The 20,279-nt window shown below is 36.8% G+C and overlaps 1 protein-coding gene across 8 annotated transcripts in view; it reads left to right on the plus strand.

Moving 5' to 3' along the window:
* The window catches only part of ANKS1B (ankyrin repeat and sterile alpha motif domain containing 1B), a 407,446-nt gene that overhangs the window by 127,465 nt on the left and 259,702 nt on the right, over nucleotides 1-20,279 (plus strand). For all 8 annotated transcript variants that reach the window (XM_030960758.1, XM_030960760.1, XM_030960754.1 and 5 more), the window contains one exon: nucleotides 11,438-11,574. In XM_030960758.1, coding sequence (XP_030816618.1) covers nucleotides 11,438-11,574 — 137 coding nt within the window. The remainder of the gene's footprint in view (nucleotides 1-11,437; nucleotides 11,575-20,279) is intronic.

Here is a 20,279-nt window from a genome sequence, read left to right on the forward strand (position 1 = left end):
CAGACACTCCATGCAGTAACTCTTCCCTTTACTCACCACCAAACAAACTAAAAAAGTTTTTTGGTTCTTCTGACTGGCAGTCTTTAGGAGAATTTATTTTGGTGACTGACTGTGTCGTAATTTCAGCTTATATCATACAATCAACTAAATAGCCATGCTAATAATTTTATTTCAGCATTGGCCTGAATCTGATCTGAAGTACTAGATTTTATTATTTAAAAAAAAGTACTCCTATTTCTACTGTCTTTGCTTCTCTAGTAAAAAACAACTGAAATGTTGTAGTTTTTTGAAAAGAATTAAGAGCTTGTATTTAATACTTGAATATATTTAACTGTGTTCCACTGGGAACTCTTTCTAATGAGAATTATATGTTTTAAGAATTTTTAATAAACTTCTCTATTAACTTTGGTACATTTAGAAAGCAGAAATCTTGGCATAGCTTACTAAATTTTGTTAAAGTCAAAATATTTGTGACAATATTAAGCAATTTCTAAAATAAATTAAGCAATTTCATTTTTGTACATAATGAACAGATTTATTGGCTTTATCCAGTGTAATAAATGATTAAAAAATAGAAAAACGCTGATTCCTAGTGAAGGTGCTCAGTGTTGCATTAAAAAAAAATTCCTCCTATTCTGTTTGAAGCTAAACCACTCATTTACTTCCATTTTCTCTGCTTCTGTCTCCCTTTCTCATTTGCTAGTCCTGATGGCAATGTGTAGCTTGCTGCCAAAAAGTTTTCTTCTCTTACTTTACAGAAATTTGATTTTTGTTCTTTTTATGCCATTTTCTTTTTCTACCACCTCAAAAGAAAACTTGAAGTGAGCAAGTGGTGTAAGATTTTGCTGTCTATCAAAATAGGGTGGGAAAAGGTTTCTATTGCCAATTCACAAACATATAGATGCAGCATATATTTAATAGTATCTAATAACAGAAAAATTTGCTACTGCAACAGAATATCAAATTAGTATTTTTCTTTTTTTTTTCTGATATGCATTAAAATATCTCAGTTTAGGAAGAACCCATATGAAAGAATATGTTCACACCCAGCTGCTTTATTGTTATCAGAAAACAAAGTCTTCAAAAAGAGCATTTCATATTTTGTGGCTCCAGAGCAGGATGTGTTCTTTCTCTAGTACAGTATGTCACTGTATGTGGTTGTAACTGTTCTGGATGATGACATTAAAACCAGCTGTTAGTGAGAATACTCTTTGCAGTCTAGCTCCAGCTCCAGTTCACCCTGTGTCCTTTTTCTTTCAGAAATCATTCTCTTCATGACCTAAGGTACATAATAAATAGTGCAGTACAATTAAAACCATTTTCTTACCCATTGGACTGAGATTGACACTAAATTTTTTTCCAAGACCATTTCCATTACTTTTATATCTATTTATGTCGTACATTACGGTGAAAAGATATCAGAACTTTCTGTGAATATTGTCTAAGTAAATTTTGAAAAAAACCCCTTTTCTCAATCAATTATGTAAGTTGTCTTTCAGAGTTCTTCTCATCCAACCTGTTATAACGTCAAGAAGAATTTGCTAGTGATCAATTTAACAGAAGTGTGTTCTTATGGAATAGTGGCATTTGCCGTAGGAAGTTGTTACTGGTTAGAAGTTCCATCAGTAAGAGTGGCAGGACTCGTGTGGGTCTTTTAGTTAAATTCTTACCTGTATTCCAGTGTGATTTAATTGTGATTCTTTGTTATATTTTATGAACTGTAAGTTACAGAAACTTGAAAAAATTCAAGTCATATTTTTCTCCATAAAACTTGACAAACTCCGAATAGTTTTACTTAATTATAATCCCTCTTTGTTTCTGCTCCATTGTGCTGGTATACTCCTTCTTGTCTAAATCTACTGATTTGGCTCTATATCAACCAAACAGGCCAAAGCTGCATGGTCTAAAAATTGAGATTTATTCATTTGCTGTCAATAGCAAATACAAATGGCTCTTCAATATATAAAAAACTTTATGCTAAGTTTATCATTCCTTTATATAGTTAACTGCAACCCTCAAAAATTCCAACAGTCTATCTAAACTAGATACCTGTGGTCTCTGTAATCAATGTAGTAGGTTGGATTAGTGAGAAAACATAATGGGAAGAATTTAAAGAAACTTACAAAGCTAGCATATGGATCTTAGAGAACCTAAAACCAAAATAAGAGAAACCTGCCGTGGTAGCAAATTAAATATGCTGAAGTGTGGAGAAGATTCTGAACACCCAGAGAAGTTATGTAAGTCCTGCTTTGTCAGTCAGAAGGTAAGATTAATAATGTCTAAATATATAACATTTTTATAATATATCTTTTTATCTGAATTGCAGGAGATAGAAAATAAATTAATGCAGGAATATTAGTAAAAGGGGTAGAATTTTAGTATTTTTCAGGTGAAAATGATATATACAAATGAAATGTATAAAATATGGCAAAAAAAGTTTTGGCACACTAATTATAAAATGGAAAATTCAGAAATTAAAAAATGCTATCAAATTTTTGGGGGTTTTGAGTTACTAGAAACTTTAATGCTATAGTGCCAAAAATTAGCTGGTTGAAAATTGGATTGTGTTATTCCAAAATTATTCACAGTATTTCCTTTATCTTAAGTCATTTGGGCACTATCAGGGCAACATATTGGACTATATAACTGGTCCACTCTGGTCGAGATGCTTTGGTATCTCTTTCAAATTGAACAGTAAAGCCCATAAAGACTCCCTGAATTCTGACTGTGTATTTGTAGTGTATTCTATCTGCTAGACAAGTTCTTTATGCCTAATGAATATAACTGTTGCATGATACAATATGCAATATATATTAAGATATTTCTTTCAGTGTAAATGCATATTAAATACAAAAATGTAAATATTCAGGGTGAGTTGAGCTTCCTAAATCTCTCTGAAGCTGCTTGAGAATTTAGATACTTTGAATAGGAATAACTGGATTGTGAAACATTTTAAAACATATCTGTGTCTTTGGTTTTAAAATATTTTGGTTAGCACTTTGACTTCAGTGTTCTGATAAAGAGCTTTATTAATTATGTGATACCTAGAAGAAGAGAAAACGTAGTTTTTTTCCATTAATTGATTTCCACTGTAGCTGTAGATGTATATTGGGAGGTTTATCTTCAAGACTGCTTAAATTATTTATTAACTTAGCTTCATCCCTGGGGTGTATGGCTATCATTGGCATTATTTAAATTCTTTGAGACCACTTACTCTCACCACCTTCTGTGGTTTATTTTCTGAAATAATTTGACAATGTAGCCTAATTCAGTAATCATCTGTTGCCTTTGTAAGGATACAGTATTTTTTCTGTGCACCGCACTTTGGTTATTTTCTTTGATTTATAGGAGAAGCCTTATGAAATACTGAGGAACGCATATGATCACATTCAGTGACCTCTCACTGATAAATTAAATTTCAAAATAAGCACAGCAAATCCCAATACCTACCATTTTTTGAGGTATTTTTTTTTTACAAGACTATTAGATATCCCAGTTTTTTGTTAATGGCTAAGATAACCAAAAATATTTTGGCACCTGTAACTATACCATATGCTTTTCACTGAACTCCCAGAAATTTGGTGCTTGTATATTGAGACAGTGCAAGTAGAGAAATCTGTGAAATACCTGTCATAGACAAGTGCAATCATTTCACTACAAACCTTTTAAATATGGAAAAGCCAACAAAATAGCTATTACACAAATATAAAAAAGTTAGATGGCAACTGTGTGGTGTTGTTTTCGAATGCTCAATTAGACATCAGCAGCTTGCAGAGGCAGTCTCAAAAGGTTACTCAGGAAATGGTGGAAATCACCCATCATCTCTCATTAGTACTTAATGAGAGATGTTTTTCCAGACAGTTGCCTGGTATTACAAGGGTTATGCAGGCTTGAAGCAGTTCCAAAGTCTGTTTGTGCAGGTGGGTGATTAGAGGAAATAAAAACTTGATAATAGTCATACCCAACTCTCTTGGATGATGCAGAAACAACTAAACAAACCCCCTGCTGCCGCTGGAATGCACTTCACTGGTAATTAATTCCAAATACAATCCTGAAATAACTGCCACATCCAAGACTGGGCCAGTTATAGCTTCGAGTGCTTTCAACAAGACAGTTGCAGATATATATTTACAATTCTACTCAGAACAGCAGTTATTCAGGGTTAAGTGTGTGGGAACCAAGCAAATTCAAAAGAGCAAATTCAAACAGTTGAGTCCAACCATTCTTCCTATGCATCCAGTGTAGCTACCTACTGATTCTGTTATTCAGTATTCCATCTGTTCTTTTGAAATGTCTCTGGTAAAGTTTGTTCCTTGAAATCATGAAATACATGGTTGTCCTTATCTGTAGCTTGTAGATTTATTCCGTATTGAATAGTCATGTAGGAGAGAAGATTTGCTGTGAGGATTTAGTCAAGTAAAACAATTTTAAAGCTGAATCCTATGCTATGGGAAATTACTTAGTCCTGTTTGAGACTACCCTGTAACATGAATGTTTTTGTTATCTCCCTGACAAAATAGGAGATTTTCTTTTTTTTTTTTCTGGATTTCTGTACAAACTGCTTAATTTACTATATGCTATTGCTGTTACTCTTTGCAATGGGTCCCCCACTTACAGGGGACAACACATTTTTATCGCACATACTGTCCAAGAAGTCTTACACATGGCATCTGTAAATAAAATCAGTGTGGTTCCTGCTATTTTGTGACCTGCTCTGCTCAGTTTTGGGTCCATGTTAGTTCTTTCCTATTTGATGGCTTGGGCTCCTGCCTTGTAAATGTGCTCTTACTGGAATTCAGCAGCCAAGAGTGATCCACAGAGAATGGACTGAGCCCAAGTGCTGTCATACAAACACACATACTTTTACTGAAGTCTGTGTGTTTGGTTTAGAATAAGGGGTTGATTCTCTTTGTTCTGCCTTAGAAAGGGTTGTTAATCAGCCCTCTACAAGATTCAGGGCATCACTGGCCCAGAATTCTCTTTACCATGCACAGTCACATTTAGAGGACTTCATGTGGGCTTGTGTCTCTCGCTTGCTTGTGGATCAAGCTCAATGATTCCCTGAAGCGGAATCAGGGAAGTTTCTTGGTCTCCTCAGCATGAGTGTATCAGCATATCCCTGATAAAACATCCATATCTTTGATTATCACAGGAATCAGAACTTCCCACTTATCTATCACTCCTGGGGAATTATAAGTGGCAATTCTTTTGTCTTTCCAGCTATGAAGATTTTAGAAGGACTAGATGACCATTCCCCCATTATCAAAGGGCATTAAAATCTGTTCCTAATGATACCATACATGATGGGACCTACATTAATGTGTTAATTTCTTAACCAGTCAATTAAATTAGCCATTTTGGTGGCTCTGTTCTTTACAAGGAGATATATGTAAATTCAGTCACTGCAGACTGATCCTCCAGAAAAAGTATTATTTCCATAATATCTTCTTTTTACTTTTCCAAGATTTCTACTGGGATTATGACTGCTTTCTGTCCAGGACAGGTCAATAGCATTGCCATGTTCTTTTTAGAGCTTTTTACCTTCATGTAGCATATTTTATCTTAAGAGGACATGTAACATATACAGACAAAGGCACTCCAACTTTTTTCCAAAGACAGATCCAAACCCATAGAAATTGCCAGACTAGATAAGAGTTTTATAATAGTCTAGCAAATTGAGTCTGCTATAATTGATCAAATTTAGGTCTGTCTTGTTACCACACTAAAAATCATTTTGAGCCCAGATGGCACTGAGCTATCTGGACCTTTATGCACATACTTGCATTATCTCTGATGATGGGGTGTCCAAAACAGATGGAGGATTTTGACCTACCTTCAAGTAGTATGAAACAGTGCATGAAATATTCTACACTAAGCAGAGCTTGAGGAAGCTATTGCTAATAGCAGTGTGCCTTTGGATTTGTTGTCCGTTTATGTGCGCAGGTGTATGTCTACATATTTATGTGTATGTGTGTTCACGCACATTCCACCCTTGTCTTTTTTCTCTCTCAATTTTGCAGTGAACAAACCTGTCCAGGCCCTGTGTTTGTAGTATAAATTTCTCCAAGGTCATAATGATTAGGCTTTGTGCTTTAAGTATTTTTGTTCATGCCTAGTATTGTCCTTTCGGATGTTTTAGAATTTAGTATATGCATTTAAACGCAGCATTAGGTATGTAGTGTATAATCTAGTTCTAGGCTATTACTAGTCCATACCTCTAAAGTGAAATACACTTTTCTTCCATTTTTATAGCAAATTGTAAATCTGAGAATATATATATTTATGTGACTCTACAAATAGTTGGAATATGGAAATAAAATAGGTGGAGTATAAATTTGCATTTTGGCTCTGGGCACTGGATGTGAATGTGAAATAAATCATCATTTGCAGTTACCATTAATTTCTTCAGTCACAGGCCAGCTTTGGAGCACATAAACCATATTTCTTCTGGATGTGATGCTCTGTTTTAGCTGGGCACCAAAAGCACAGGGTCCTTCTGGACACTGGAAGTTTTGAGGAGCATGTATGATGGAGGTGTTTGGTGGAAAAAATAAGTTGCTAGATAGTGCTAAACATTCAAACCCACATATATTCTAAATGGAGTGTCAGGCAGATGAACTGCTTTTGATCTGCTTGTCCACAGCCATTACAATAAGTTGTAGAAATAAATGATGTAATAGCTAATACAGACATAACTGTGAATTTTGATAAGGATGCTAGCATGTTTCTGCAATGAAAGTAGAAAACTAGATTAACTGTATGTTCCATTTTAAAGATCTATTTCTGAGGTGAAATCTAATTATATTTCTGGAACATGGGCTGTGTCTGGTTTCGATATTTTGCTTGCTGGGATGCTGTAAGTGTTCTGGTTGGTGTACTTAGTATTGCCTGATAGTTAATATTGTGGCTTTGTATACATGTGGTGCCTTTTCTTTGAATGCATTATGAGAAAAATAATCCCTTAGAAAAGTTTCAGTGAGTGGTTTGTGGTTTGTCCTCACAGCACATAGATAGAGGGATGAAAATGTCGATGAAACACTCGTTGAACTCTGGTGTTATGGTCTCTTATTATCCATGAGGGCCTTTTTCTCTGTGCAGCAATCCCTAAGAAAAAAGACGTGAAACCGATGACTGATGTCACACAGCACAGGAAAAGGCAAAATTCCCTGTATATGGCTTCTTTTTTACCTTCTCAGTTAAACAGTTGACATTTTTATGTTTTTGTCTGACATTTTAGAAGACAGCCCTAGAAAAACGTCTTAGTTTGCTCTTACAATATACTAAAAGACCACATTCTTGCATTTTCCTTGTTCTGTTCTATTTCCTTTGCCCTGAAATAAAGAAAATGGAGAATGTCAAGTCGTCAGTAAGCATTTAAGCATTTTCAAAAATCAGAATGAGCTCAAATCACATAGACCTTGTGACAACTTCTCATGTGTGATGTAGGAAGGAAGGAGTATTGTTAGAGCATGCTGCAGTTCATTAGTTTTTAGCTGCCAGATGATCCCTAAAACCTGATGTTATGTGACTTACACAGAAACATCTAGATTATTGCAATGTGAGCCAGGAACTGGAAGAGAATGACAATTGTAAATACTTCCCTGTTGGCCCCGTCTGTAGCACCTATCAGAAATTCAGCATGAGAACTAATCTTTCCTAGGTAAATTTGGTAGGTTCTTAAGTTTCCAAGCTCTACTTGCCATTAAATGTTTTTCTGAAACTTGCAGTGTTGCCATCATAGTTACCTGAAGGGGGAAAAATTGCCTTAGTTTTGCCACCAGGAAAATTTAAAAATGATTGTTATACCATTTAATTCCAAAGAAAATAAATTCAGATACTCTTAATGAAACTATAAGTACTGTGTACATAAACAGGTCCTACAAATTGGTTGCAGGAACTAATTTGATGGTATTGTTCTCTCTCTGATGGAGCAGACCCAGGTAGTAAATCATTATTGGTCACCTAATGGGAACATCCTACTGTGAAAATAAACAGCTGTCCACAATAAAGAAATTGTTTACAAGAAATCATTGCATGTCAGACACTTAGCCCCTTGAGAAAGAAGGAAAGGTGTGAAATACTGAACAGTTGGATGTTTTTTCTGGGCTGTTTACAAAAAAAAGAAGAATTTATAGCTTCTTTTTGAAAAGCTTTGTTTTAGGCTCTATAAACATGATTTTTTTCCTTTTTTGTATTGCTGCCTAGTTTTGCTGAGAAAGACAATCTGCAACTACTCTTTTCTGAGTTTGCTTCATATTGTGTACATTGCTGAATTGGTTATGGTTGTATTCACACACTGTAGCCTGAAATTTTTTTCTCAGCTCTGTCCTGTGGGGCATGTAACAGCCCTGTTGCCTCTCCTGTATGCCTTCCAGTAAATTTTCTTCCCAAGAATGTCACTCGTGGCACATATGAAGGGAGAAAACCTGGCCTTCAGAGAGCTACTACTGAACAGGGTCAACAAGAAGTTTTTCCTATGAAAAGACCAAAGCCTTGCTCATATAGCTTGACTCCTTGTTACTCTCTTCTGCATGTTTGAAGTGTGGTTAAACTGAGCTAAGGTGACTGTCAACAAGGCTTTGAAACAGAATAAACTGGTGGGGAGACAATTGCATTTGTTACCATCAACGCCAATCTGTGTTTCTTAGGATGTGTCCTTTGAGTGATCCATCCTTGAGCTACTTCTGCAGCAGCAAGACTGCCTGATTTCACTTGCAAGGCTTTCATGTGCTAAGTAGCTCAAGGGCAGTTGTGCTAAGCCCAGCCACACAGGCTCACAGGGAAATAGTGACAGAAAGGCAGGGACTGCTGGAGTATGGAGGAGTTTGTGTTCTTTATAGTTTTAGCTGTTTGTCAGAGACAATCATCCTGTTTGTTTCTCGCACCAGTGAGTAAATAAGTGCACTAAGTGCACTTAGCTGGATTCATGTGGAGCATTTCTCACTCAAGAATTCATTTTTTACCTTCCTGTATATGGTGCCTGTGTTCCCACATTTCTTGACAGTAGTGTAGTCCCTTGTTTGGAGGGCAGGGATCTCTTAGAGAAACTTTCTGATTCCTCAGTAAGGGAGGTTCATTGATGACATTCTATCTGTCCATAGAGTGAAAGGAGATGCTGTTTCATAGTCTGGAGCAAAAGACATGAAAACTTTCAGCTCGCTTCAGGTGTTACTCTAGCCTTTGTCTCACAGCGAGATTTTTAGAGTATATCTAACCTTTGTCCTCACTATGAAATTTTCAGAGTATGGCAATGCTTTAGAGATTTCTCTTCTTGCCAAATCCCTATCCCTCCTTTGATGAGCTGGGCTTTCATATCACAGAATACTCATTTACATGGTGCATGTGAGCAACATTATAAAGTTAGACACCAGGTCAGGCAGGAAAGAATATGAGAGACTTCAGGCTTTCTGAAATGCTGTCAAAATTCTTCCATGTCAGTTATGTTATTGTGGGAATTCATTTTCAGTTCTTTTCTAAGGCTGTGTTAAAATTGTTTTGATACATTGTATCAACACGTATTTATAACTTTATTAAATAAATTACTTCTGATCCAAGCTTTCTGTACACATTTATGGGGATTCAGGAAGAATTCATCTGTGTGGTAAGACTGCATACCTTTTGGACTGGCAATTTCAATGACATACTTTTGAAAAAAGTTGGACTTCTCTGTTTCTGTAACAGGGAGGGTTCACACTGTCAGGTAACACCTGAGGTTATCTACAGGATGTCTCCATTTTGGATATCTGCCAATCTGCCATCTGAATTTTTGTTTATGCTTACATTAAGTGTTGTATCAGTATTGCTGAAATCTAAAACATTCCAGCTTGACATTTGTTTTAGAAGACTAAATTGTCAGACTGTATTTGATTAGAAACTTTGATTAGAAACCTCATCCAGTTACAAAGTGTTCCTGCAGGAAGAATCCTGCAGATTTCCTACAATCACTCATGCTGTGAAAGTATCTGTAAGTTGGAAAGGCCATCAAGTTTCCTGAAACTATTCCCCTTTATCCTACATTATCTCTGTTAATGTAACTGGGTATTTCCTTCTTTTCAATATCTCTGTTATCCTTCCAAGAATTCTTTCAGGTTAGTAGGACTGAGAGTGCAGCTTCTGTCATGGCTTTCACAGAGGCATTTTGACTTGTGCAGAGGGAGGAGCTCATGTGTGTACCAGTAGAAGTTGGTCAGGCAAAAATTCTCCAGCTTGAGAGAGCTGCTTTTGCTTGTTCATGTTTGGGTTTTTCTGGAGTGGATTTGTCCACAGGGTGGAAGCACATATTGGAGAACCACCACAATCACAAAAAAAACTTGCTTTCTTCTGTGAACCCTGCAGGCTGTCAGTTGAGGCCCACAGACATGAGACTTGACATCATTGTCTTGATGCAGTGCTTGAGGTGTAACAGCACATTTAGGAGCATGGAGAACATCTTTGTAACTCACAAAGAAAGTGCTCAGTAAATTCACAGATAATGTAATAACCACCATGACCATGCACAGGCAATGGCACTTTCCCCAGAATCTGAATTAAAGCACAGTTCTAGAGGCCTGAATTAAATGTGTAGTTTTTGGCCTTTTGCTAAGTCAATCCAATGACTGGGTGCTCTCACAGCTGAGAAGCTATTTCATAGTCCTCTCTACCCTCTGATCTGTTTTTCACTAAATACACATTGATCAAACAGCATTAAGAACATTTAGAGAAGGTAAGAATAATGTTTTAAGTCATTTTAATGGTTCATCCCAGTGCCATAAAATGGTAAGATCAAAATATGCCCAAAGAGCAGTTTCCCATGCAGTTTCCCATACACATGCAGGTGTGCAGGTATTTTTAAGCCAGCTGTAGGTTATATAGCTGAGGTACTGCTGGAAGGGGGGTTACTGCAGTGCAGAACTCTATGGAAGATGCAAATTTTACCTGAGAAACTGAGCATATTTTCATGTAATTTAGCTGGTCAGTTATGCTGATCACAGTGTTAAGCAAAGTTGTCAATGATGGGTATTAGCACATTCTAAGTTAGTTTGTGTCTGTGTAACACAAAGATATATGTAGAGCTTGGTCATATGTGTTAGGATTTTCCAGGATGAGCTAGAAGCTGCATTATAAACCTTCTTTTCAAGTCACCCCTGTTATAGTGATAATATTTGAATTCGCTGTCAGTAATTCAAGGTAATGAAAGTAAAATATTCATGCTTGGTTTCCGCCTCATTTTGTTTAGGTACAGAGAGAATGCTGTATCTTGTCTTAACATGGAATGAATGTATGGGCTGAAAAAATAAGTGTAGATATGCAATATATTCCTTGACAAATATATTTAAATTCTATTAGATTTTAAAAGTTTAAATAGTGTTCTGAGTAACCTTCTGTTTCCAAAGTTCTTTTTTACTTTAAAATACACAAAGTATTTGTAATTTCACATAGATGTTATTTTTATTCACAGATAATGCACCTCAGGTAGCAATTACCGCACCAGGATCTGGTAACCATAGAAACAGCTCCACAGGCCCAACACCTGACTGCTCTCCTCCATCACCAGACACTGCACTTAAAAACATAGTGAAAGTCATACGTCCTCAGGTAGGTGCTCACCATAAGCATCCTCTTACTTGTTGTATTTCTCCTTTCAATAGCAGGCTGTGATGCACGTATTCTAAGAGGATGTTATGGCTTTATGCATTTGAGTAGGTCAAAGACATAAACAGGACACAAAATACTTTGTCTTCTTTAAAATCATCTTAGTAGCAGAAGAAGATAAAATATTTTATAAATTAGCCCGAATGTACAGAGAGGTATCTATACATATTTCTTATGGCACTAAGAATGAATGAACTCCTTATGTAGTATTTTGCTTGTTTGCATACTCTTACTTTTCTTTCAAGGTTGTGGTTTGATTTTATCAGTATTATTTCCATATTACTTTTTCAGGTTTACTTTCTTCTCTCTGCATCTACATTTGCATGAAGTTATGATGTTTCATACCTTTTTTCTTTTACTTTCCCATGCAGTATTGCTTATGAGCTTCCATATTTCTAATACTGTTTGGGAAACAAGATGCATAATGTGCGGGAAACTTGAGTGCTCCATATAATTCTTTAAGGAGTGCATCTCTTTAAAACCAAAACTTTAAAGTAAATACATATTAGAACTTGAATCAGTAATATAGTCAGCATGGAGGAGTTTATTTTAAAATCATGGGATCATGGGATAAGTCAGAACAAACCTTGGGATGATCTATATCCTTGTTTAAAAAGCCATGACATTAGGTGTGCCAAAGCTAGCTCAGACAACTACATGCTGAATTGACTAATTGTGAAACTTTTTTAATGTGAACCAAAAGAACTTCTTGTCCTACTAATTTTGGGTTCAAGTGCAGCCATCTGTTCTTTATTGCTAAGCTGGTCTCTGCAGCTGAGCCACTCTGGATGGAGGCTTTGTACCATCAGTATGTCACTGGCACTTGTTTTACTTGAGGAGCAAGCTGATAGACACATGATATTTTCCTAGGACTGGTATAGGCCAGGTTGTTTTGGTACCACACATGTGATTGTGTCACAGTGTTGGAGGTGAATTTTCCTTTCAGTTCTCATTGGAGTGCACAGTTGAGAAGGTCTTGCAGAATTAAAGACAATTACTAGGCGCAGTTGCCATTTCTGTCTAGGAGCCACTGGCTTCCTGTGGCTGACACTGTCACCTTGCAATAATTCGATTGACAGGCTGGTGCAGGCCATCTCCTTCTGACACCACCACAGTTCAGGTTCCACATGCTGGTTTAAATCGAGATTGCAGAGAGTCTAAAATTACAGTTTCTTCTATTTTTTATTTTTATAGTTGTTTCCCATTTTGCTTGTTTCTGTAGTGTCTCTGTCCCTCCCACCCTACATCAGCCTATAGTACCGAAATGCTTCCTTCCCTCCAAGCTGTTTTTTATCGTAGGCGGCAAACAAACAGAAAGGTAATGAAATATTGTTGAAACAAGCTGTTGTGTGATAGCTTATTGAAAATAGCATTTAAAAAGCTGTTTGCATCATGATATTGCCAACAGATGGACCCAGAACACTTCATGGTGATGCTCTCCTGCTAGTTAACTCTGAATGGATTCAGCAGATTCTGAGGAGCTATTTTCAAATTTAAATTATTCCATTTACTGACTCACAGTGTTCTCATCGTTCTGCAGAACAAAAGCTAGCTCTGTGATATATATGGTCAGAACTTTACCACATTTCCTAAAATGTCTCTCACGTGGCCCTACACATGGCACACTCCGTGTACAGAAAACAACAGCAGACAGGCATAATGTATGTTTTTAAGTATCTGTGCTAATACACGACAAGTTGGATATGCTGTAGCATTCAGATCCCCTTATGCTTCTCCTTTTTTCATGTGTTTTATGCACATCCCCCAGTATTCTTTATTTTCTTTGTTTCTGCTTTTCATCTAATCACCTTCCCCTAAGACCTCAACTGAAGAATTTAGACAAAGAAGCTGTAGATATTTGCAATGTGCTGTTTGCTAACCATTAGTGTTCATTCTGCCTGCATATTTAATTCCTTTCTTCCATTCAATTACATGGCAAGCTCTTTGAAGAGTAGCACAATGGGATTCTATTCCTGACTGACCTCTCACCATTCATGTAAAACTAATGAATACTGTTACACAATGTATGCAAAATAATTAATTTTCTGTTGGCTGCCAGGGCCTCTTTGCATTTTTCTAGCAAAATTGATTTCTAAGAGATCTAAACCAAGGATCATATAGATTTCCAAAACAGCTGTCACTTCTTTCCCTTTTTCATGTCTTGTGCATCCAGCACAGGAAAGTGCCAGTAAAGGCAGAATGGGAAATGCTTCAACAGCCATGTTTGCATGAGGCAGGCTTTGGCAGCTTGGATGGAACTGCCTGGGAAGTCTGGTCTTTCAGCACATATAGTTATTTTTATTTGTAGCCTTACTTATCTTTCCTGAAGGGTTGAACATATACTGGCTTACCAGCAGTGAGGAGAAACACTGTGTTTCTATGCAACCAGGACAAGAGGACACAGTCTTAAGGTCCATCAGGGGAAGTTTAGGCTAGACATAAGAGAGAATTTTTTCACAGAAAGGGTGATTACACACTGGAATGGATCACACCCGGTGGAATGATCATCCCTGGAGGTATTTGAGTATTAAGTTCAGTGCCACAATGCCACCCACCTCTACTACCTTCAGTCCTGAGGCTGACAAACAATAGTATCTCAAGGATCTGTGTGCTCTTCTATCTGTGCACCTTAGCTATGGCTTGTACTTGTGATCTAGTATTTTGCAAATAAATTTCTTCTTTTCAAATTTTCCCATGGTCAGTCTCTGAAAAAAAAAGTTTTGTAAAAAGTTTCATATTTGCAGAAAATAAGTAAACAGAATTTAGCTCAGGTCTGGAATTGCTTGACCTTTTTATTTTTTCTGATTGTCCAGATGAGATTTACTAAGTTTTTAACTCTTGAATTGCTAGTTAATGGAGACTTTGAGAAAGTAATACACTTTGAAATTAAGGACTTATGCTGCTGTGTATATTCACAGCACATGGGATCCAAAATAAGATGGGGTAGGAGAACAAGTAGATAAGTCTCCTTCAAGTTTTAACTTAGTTTTATTAGTACATAGAGTAAGATATTACTTACCTTATCAGATTGTAATTTTAGAAAGTGACAGTAAAATGGAGCTTGTTCTATCACAGTTCCTGTAGCTCTCAGTCTGGGTGAAGCCTGAAAAAAACTAAAGTGCTTGTGATGTTTCATGTATTTTTTGTATTACCTACTCAATTTAATAAGCTTCTCCTTATCTATTTGTTCAGCTCCATTTGAAAAAATAAACTATATCCATAGAGGGAGAAAAAGCACCTTTTTCCCTATAAGAGTGTTTCTTTTGGCAGTGTTATTTACTTGTGGGTCTTGGGCCAATTCTCATAAAACTGAACTCTGACTTCTCACCTTTAAATTTAGTTATTAAATGTAGTCCAGCATTTGCACGTTGTCTTCTTGTGTTTTTAAGATATGTTTCAAATGGCTTACTGTAGGTACAGCTTTTGATGTCAAAATGTGGATTGTTTAAAAGTTGCTTTGATTTTATCTATAATGAATTAGTATTTTCCCTAGTTTATGTGAATAACCCAATTTCCTAAAAGTGTTGTTTCAATGCTATTCAGAGAGTTTCTGGTAGGAGGACAAAGGAACAAAGAATTTCAGTGTTTCTGACATGATGAAATTTCATAATCTTGTTCTTTCTTGTTTTATTGCTAAGATCTGCAATAATCTATTCATCATAATATATTTTTTTTCTTATCAATATGGATGCGCTGTCTTTACAGGAATCAATTTTTTTTCCCATTTATCTTTTTTTAACCTCTGTAAGCAAAGTTGCAATTCAATCTATGGCCCCTCATTCATCTGGCTAAGACATCTATGAATATAGTAGCAGCTAATAGTTTAAACATTAGTAGGCAAAAGAAGTTGTCTCCTTTTTCTCCAAGTTCTAGCAGAATCCTGCAGGACAATTGTAGCCTCTGATAGACCTATCCCACTTGTTTGGGCTACCAGGTGTATGGCAGTTTTTGCATGCACAGTGTGTCTGTCAAACCTGTGTATATGTGGTTCATCAAGGCATAGGGAAAGACCAGGACCAGGACATTCCAGTCCCTGTGTCAGCCTGGACATGAATGGACAGACCATCTGTAGGAGATGTGTGCTCTAGAACCTCCTTAGCTGACTTAAAAAGTGATAATAATTTACATTAATTGAAATTATTTATCATTCTTTTTGCTGGTAGGGGCAGGAATTACTTTGAACACAAACAAAAATAATCTGAGTGGAAACTCTGGAAAATCACAGTTCCGGAAAATCACAGTTCCAGAAAATAAATTTTCAGAACTAATGGTTCCATAAACAGAATTTTTCAAGGGCATTAGTGTGACTGTTTCCCCACGTTGAAACATTGAAACGATGTCTGCCTGGTTCCTCCCCTATACCAGCACCATGCTGCAGTTTCCTTAGTTATTCACAAATGAAATGCACGCCTTGTTGCAGTTGGCTTGAGTTGGCACATCCCTCCCCAACTCTGCCAGCTTAGCGAAATCCCTGCTGGAGGTTGTTGCACCAGTACACAGCACCATGAGAACTCTGTGTTGCATCTACTGAACTTGCTTTGCAACACATACACAGAAAATCTGTTTTGTTCCATTTTACCACAAAAAGGAGGGCTGGAGAACAATGTTATGCAATAAATTCTCTCCACTCTCTGAATGAGATCACAGGACAGCAGGGGTGCAGGGACCTTCTTTGTCCTATGAGCTGCTTTCTGTGCTTAGCTCCACTTACAACATGCTCAGCCAGGTTGCTTTTCCTCAAGGAAAATACTTTTCTTCGCAGGAAAATCACTGTGAAGAAAGACTGTGCTTTCTTCACACGGTGCTTCCTGTTCAGGTGCACACTTGTGCTGCTGCTGTGTTTTGGTGCTGGACTTTGTGCCCTGTCTGTGCTTAGCCCAAGAGGCAGATAAGACTTAAAAACAAAAACTTTACAGAGAGTTATGATTTTGTGGGGGATCATATCCAAGGTAAAAGCTACTCCTGTGTACATGATTTTATGAAGTTCTGGGAGCATTCCCCAAACCCTCTAAAATAAAACTATATTCTATAGTCCACACATGGACTATAGAAATTTCCAGACCAGGCACACAAAGGATGAGCACTAAATCTTTAGATTTAGTGCTCATCCTTTGTGTGCCTGGTCTGGAAATTTTCTCAAGATGTCATAGTGTTTCCAGTGTTGTGTGTATCTCTTAGGGCTGCAAGTACATTAAGGTGGTTGTCAGCAGTCAGTGACCTTGATTCTATGTAAATATATTTCAGATTATTCTCTCTGTGACAGGGAATGTCTATACAAATCTACTGCACACCGTTTGATGTCTTCTCATTCTAATGATGTTGAATAAAAAATAAAGCTCCTAAATAGCCCTTGAAAAAAGGGGAGCAAAGCAGAGTAAGAGGTATACTGTCAATGCCATTAAGATGTGGCTAGCAATTAATCTATGCATGACTGAAAATAGGACAGACATTATGAAATGATTTTATTCTGGAATACTGAGTACTAAACACAAAAAAAGGTTATGGTTGGAATTGTCTCACAGGATTGATTCCTACACACCCCTCTCCCGCAGAACACATCCCCCCACACTCACCTGTTTTACCACAGCATTCATGGGCAGAAGATGTGTTACGGCTCCAAAGGCGAATATTTGGAAAAAAACAATCCTTGGAGCATAATGGATACTCTGTGACTACTTAATAACAACATTAAACAAAATATTATTAAAGAGATGCACTGTAAAAGATCTCCTTTGACAAGTAACTATAAAACATAATTCTATTTATATATTTTAATTAGGTCTAATAAGAAAACATAAATACATCTACCCAGTACATGGTACTAATGAAAACAGCAAACAGTGTGTGTTAGTGCATTTAATTACAGTTCAACAGGATACTAAAACACAAGTATAAATTAAAGCAGAATAACACTCTGTTGTGAGGAATGTTAAGTTTTAGAATGTCACCTGTATGTGCATATGTCTTTCTTGGTTGAAATTGGTTTCTTGCCTGGAGAGATTTTCTTGTGATTCCCGATTCAATATAAACACAAATCATGCAGAAATGTAGAACATTTTTCCTATATGAACAGACATTTTTCCTATATGTAACAGACAGGTGAACTACTGTTTTTAAAGGTAGTTCAGATACTGAAAGGAACTATGCTAGTAAAATGAGCTTTAGCTTTGCAGAGTTGTCATCTACACTGTTGAATTATGGACACAGTCCCGGGTACAATTTTGGTAGTGTACAATTTTCTTTCTCCAAACACATCCACTGTCAGGCCTGATTTGTGATTTGAATAGAGCAAGCATCATTCCTGGTAGATAATTCTGCCTTGAAGACCCTTCTGTGACACCTAATGAAGTTTAATTGTAGGGGTGTGAGCAAATCCATGCCAGTAGCCCTGCCCTAATACACATGATACTTGGAAACAGTAACATACTCAGAATATGGAAGATTAAAGCCTTATCTATTGTGCCTTCATCGGTTTCTTACATTATATTCTTAGCATTTTCATTTGTTTCTGTTAGTATGGGGGCTTTTGAGCACCTCAGTTATGCAGCCATCTGATCACCTTTATCATCATCTGATAATGCATTTTCACATGTGCATGTCCATAGCACGCAGCTTAGAAAAAAAAGCCATCACTTCAGCCCTTCGAAATTTATGATATAGAAATATCAGAATACAAGTAATTTTTATAATCTGCAGGTGAAAAGGGGGATGTTACTAGCATCTGGAAGGTGAGCTTTTTTGAAGAAAATGGTCTTACATCCATTTTCCAACTGTTTCAGTGAAAATAATACTATTTTAATCTTTGAAAGATAGAACATTTTTCTGTCTGAGGAAGGAAACATTCCTCTTATTTATCAAATTTATCTCTTGCTATTTTGATCTCATTTCAAGCAATGTTTTCCTAGGATAAGTATAATTGTGTATCTTCAAAATCTGGTCACATCTATCAAGGAGGAAAACTGCTCCAAAGGTGTTGCAGTTTTTGGCATTCAGGATTGCTGCTCCTGAGAACCCACAGCTTCAATATGGTTGCAACTAAAATAAAAGTAGAAGGCAAGGAAAATAGAAACTGAGGGAGATCAACTTTTTCTCTTATTTATTTCCTGTGTGGTTTGTCATCTGAGATAAGACCACAGGTGGAAGGGGCAGCAACCCTCTGACCTGTAATTACTTATTCCAGTGGGAGGCTTTCAAGGCAGAGATAGGATAACACACAGAGGAGAGCAGAAAGCATTGTGTATGGCCCCCAGAGTCACACAGCACAGCTTCCTGACCACAGGCTACACGAAAGAGCTGAGTCTGTGTCATTCCTGAGCATGGCACTGACAGGGGAGTGATCCAAGTATTCTGAGGGACCATGAGATTTCTCTAAAGTAATATGAACTTCTTGGTCATGCAGGATGCAAACAGTGTCTTTCTCTAAATTAATAATCAATCAAACAGAATTTGCTAGGACTTTGACACTATGATGTCATTAAAATCAATTTAGTTTCAGAATGCATTATGCTTTTAGTATCATAAATGATCTACAGCTAAAAAACAGTGAAAGCATTTTTCTTTAATATTTTTTTTTTAAGTCTCATAGTCCTGCAAGCTTCCTGTTGTGGCTGCTTGGGATATATTAGGTGCCAGCTTCTGTATTTTCTGCTTTCTGCTCTTAAACTTAATTAAACTATTGACAAGTAAAATCAAGACTCTCAAGATGGGTGCTGAAACTGCCTATATTTTATTTTTAATTGTTGTTGTAATATAATATAAAGTTTTGTGGAATGAAAAAAGAGAAAATTATTTTACCATGTTAAAAAGAAAATGTGTCTTCAGCTTGTTCAACATAGTATTTTGAAGCTTGACAGAATAATTAATTCAGAAGTCTAGTAGTAATTCAGTATAGTCTTGCACTTCTAGGTGACATAGATAAATCAAACACAGATGCATTGTAATCTCCAGTTTTTGCAATTTCAAGGCTACTTGATCACCTTAGCTCAGATCCTATAAATCAAATAATTCTTGACAGCAACATTGATTGATGAGAATGTATCAGAACTGGTGATTTCTGCAAATCAAACTGGGGACAGGAGAAAAAAGGAAGCCTGTCCTGTCACAGGCTGTATTTTACTGAGAAAATTTTGAATGTTTTGTGCTTCTATGTAAGTGTACATGAGCAAAAGGGACAAAGACAGAAACAGAGATGGTATGCTGGAATGTCGAGGCAAAAGGCAGAAACCAAAAAAGTCATGTGAAAGTTGCATTTGAAAGGGAGGACAGAGGTTAAAATTGAAGGCATTCAAGGACAATGAGAGGGGTATAGGGACTGTGAGAGGGGACCATGAGGGAGTTTGAGACCTTGATGACAAAAACCACAGAGAAAACAGAAAATCAAATTTTGGAACACCAAATAGAACTGGAATCAACTGGATACTGTGCAGGTCTTTTAAGAGTAATATAAGTAGATTTGGAAGGAATGTAACAATAGATAGGAGAAAACAAAAGAAGAAAGATGCCCAGAGAACTTGTGGATGCCCAATCCCTGGAAGTGTTCAAGGTTAGATTGGATGGGGCTCTGAGCAACCTGGTCTAGTTGAAGATGCCCCAGATTATTGCAGAGGGTTTGGATCTAATGACCTTTAAAGGTTCCTTTCAACTCAATC

Source organism: Camarhynchus parvulus, chromosome 1A (assembly GCF_901933205.1).
Source record: "Camarhynchus parvulus chromosome 1A, STF_HiC, whole genome shotgun sequence".
NCBI lineage: Eukaryota > Metazoa > Chordata > Aves > Passeriformes > Thraupidae > Camarhynchus > Camarhynchus parvulus.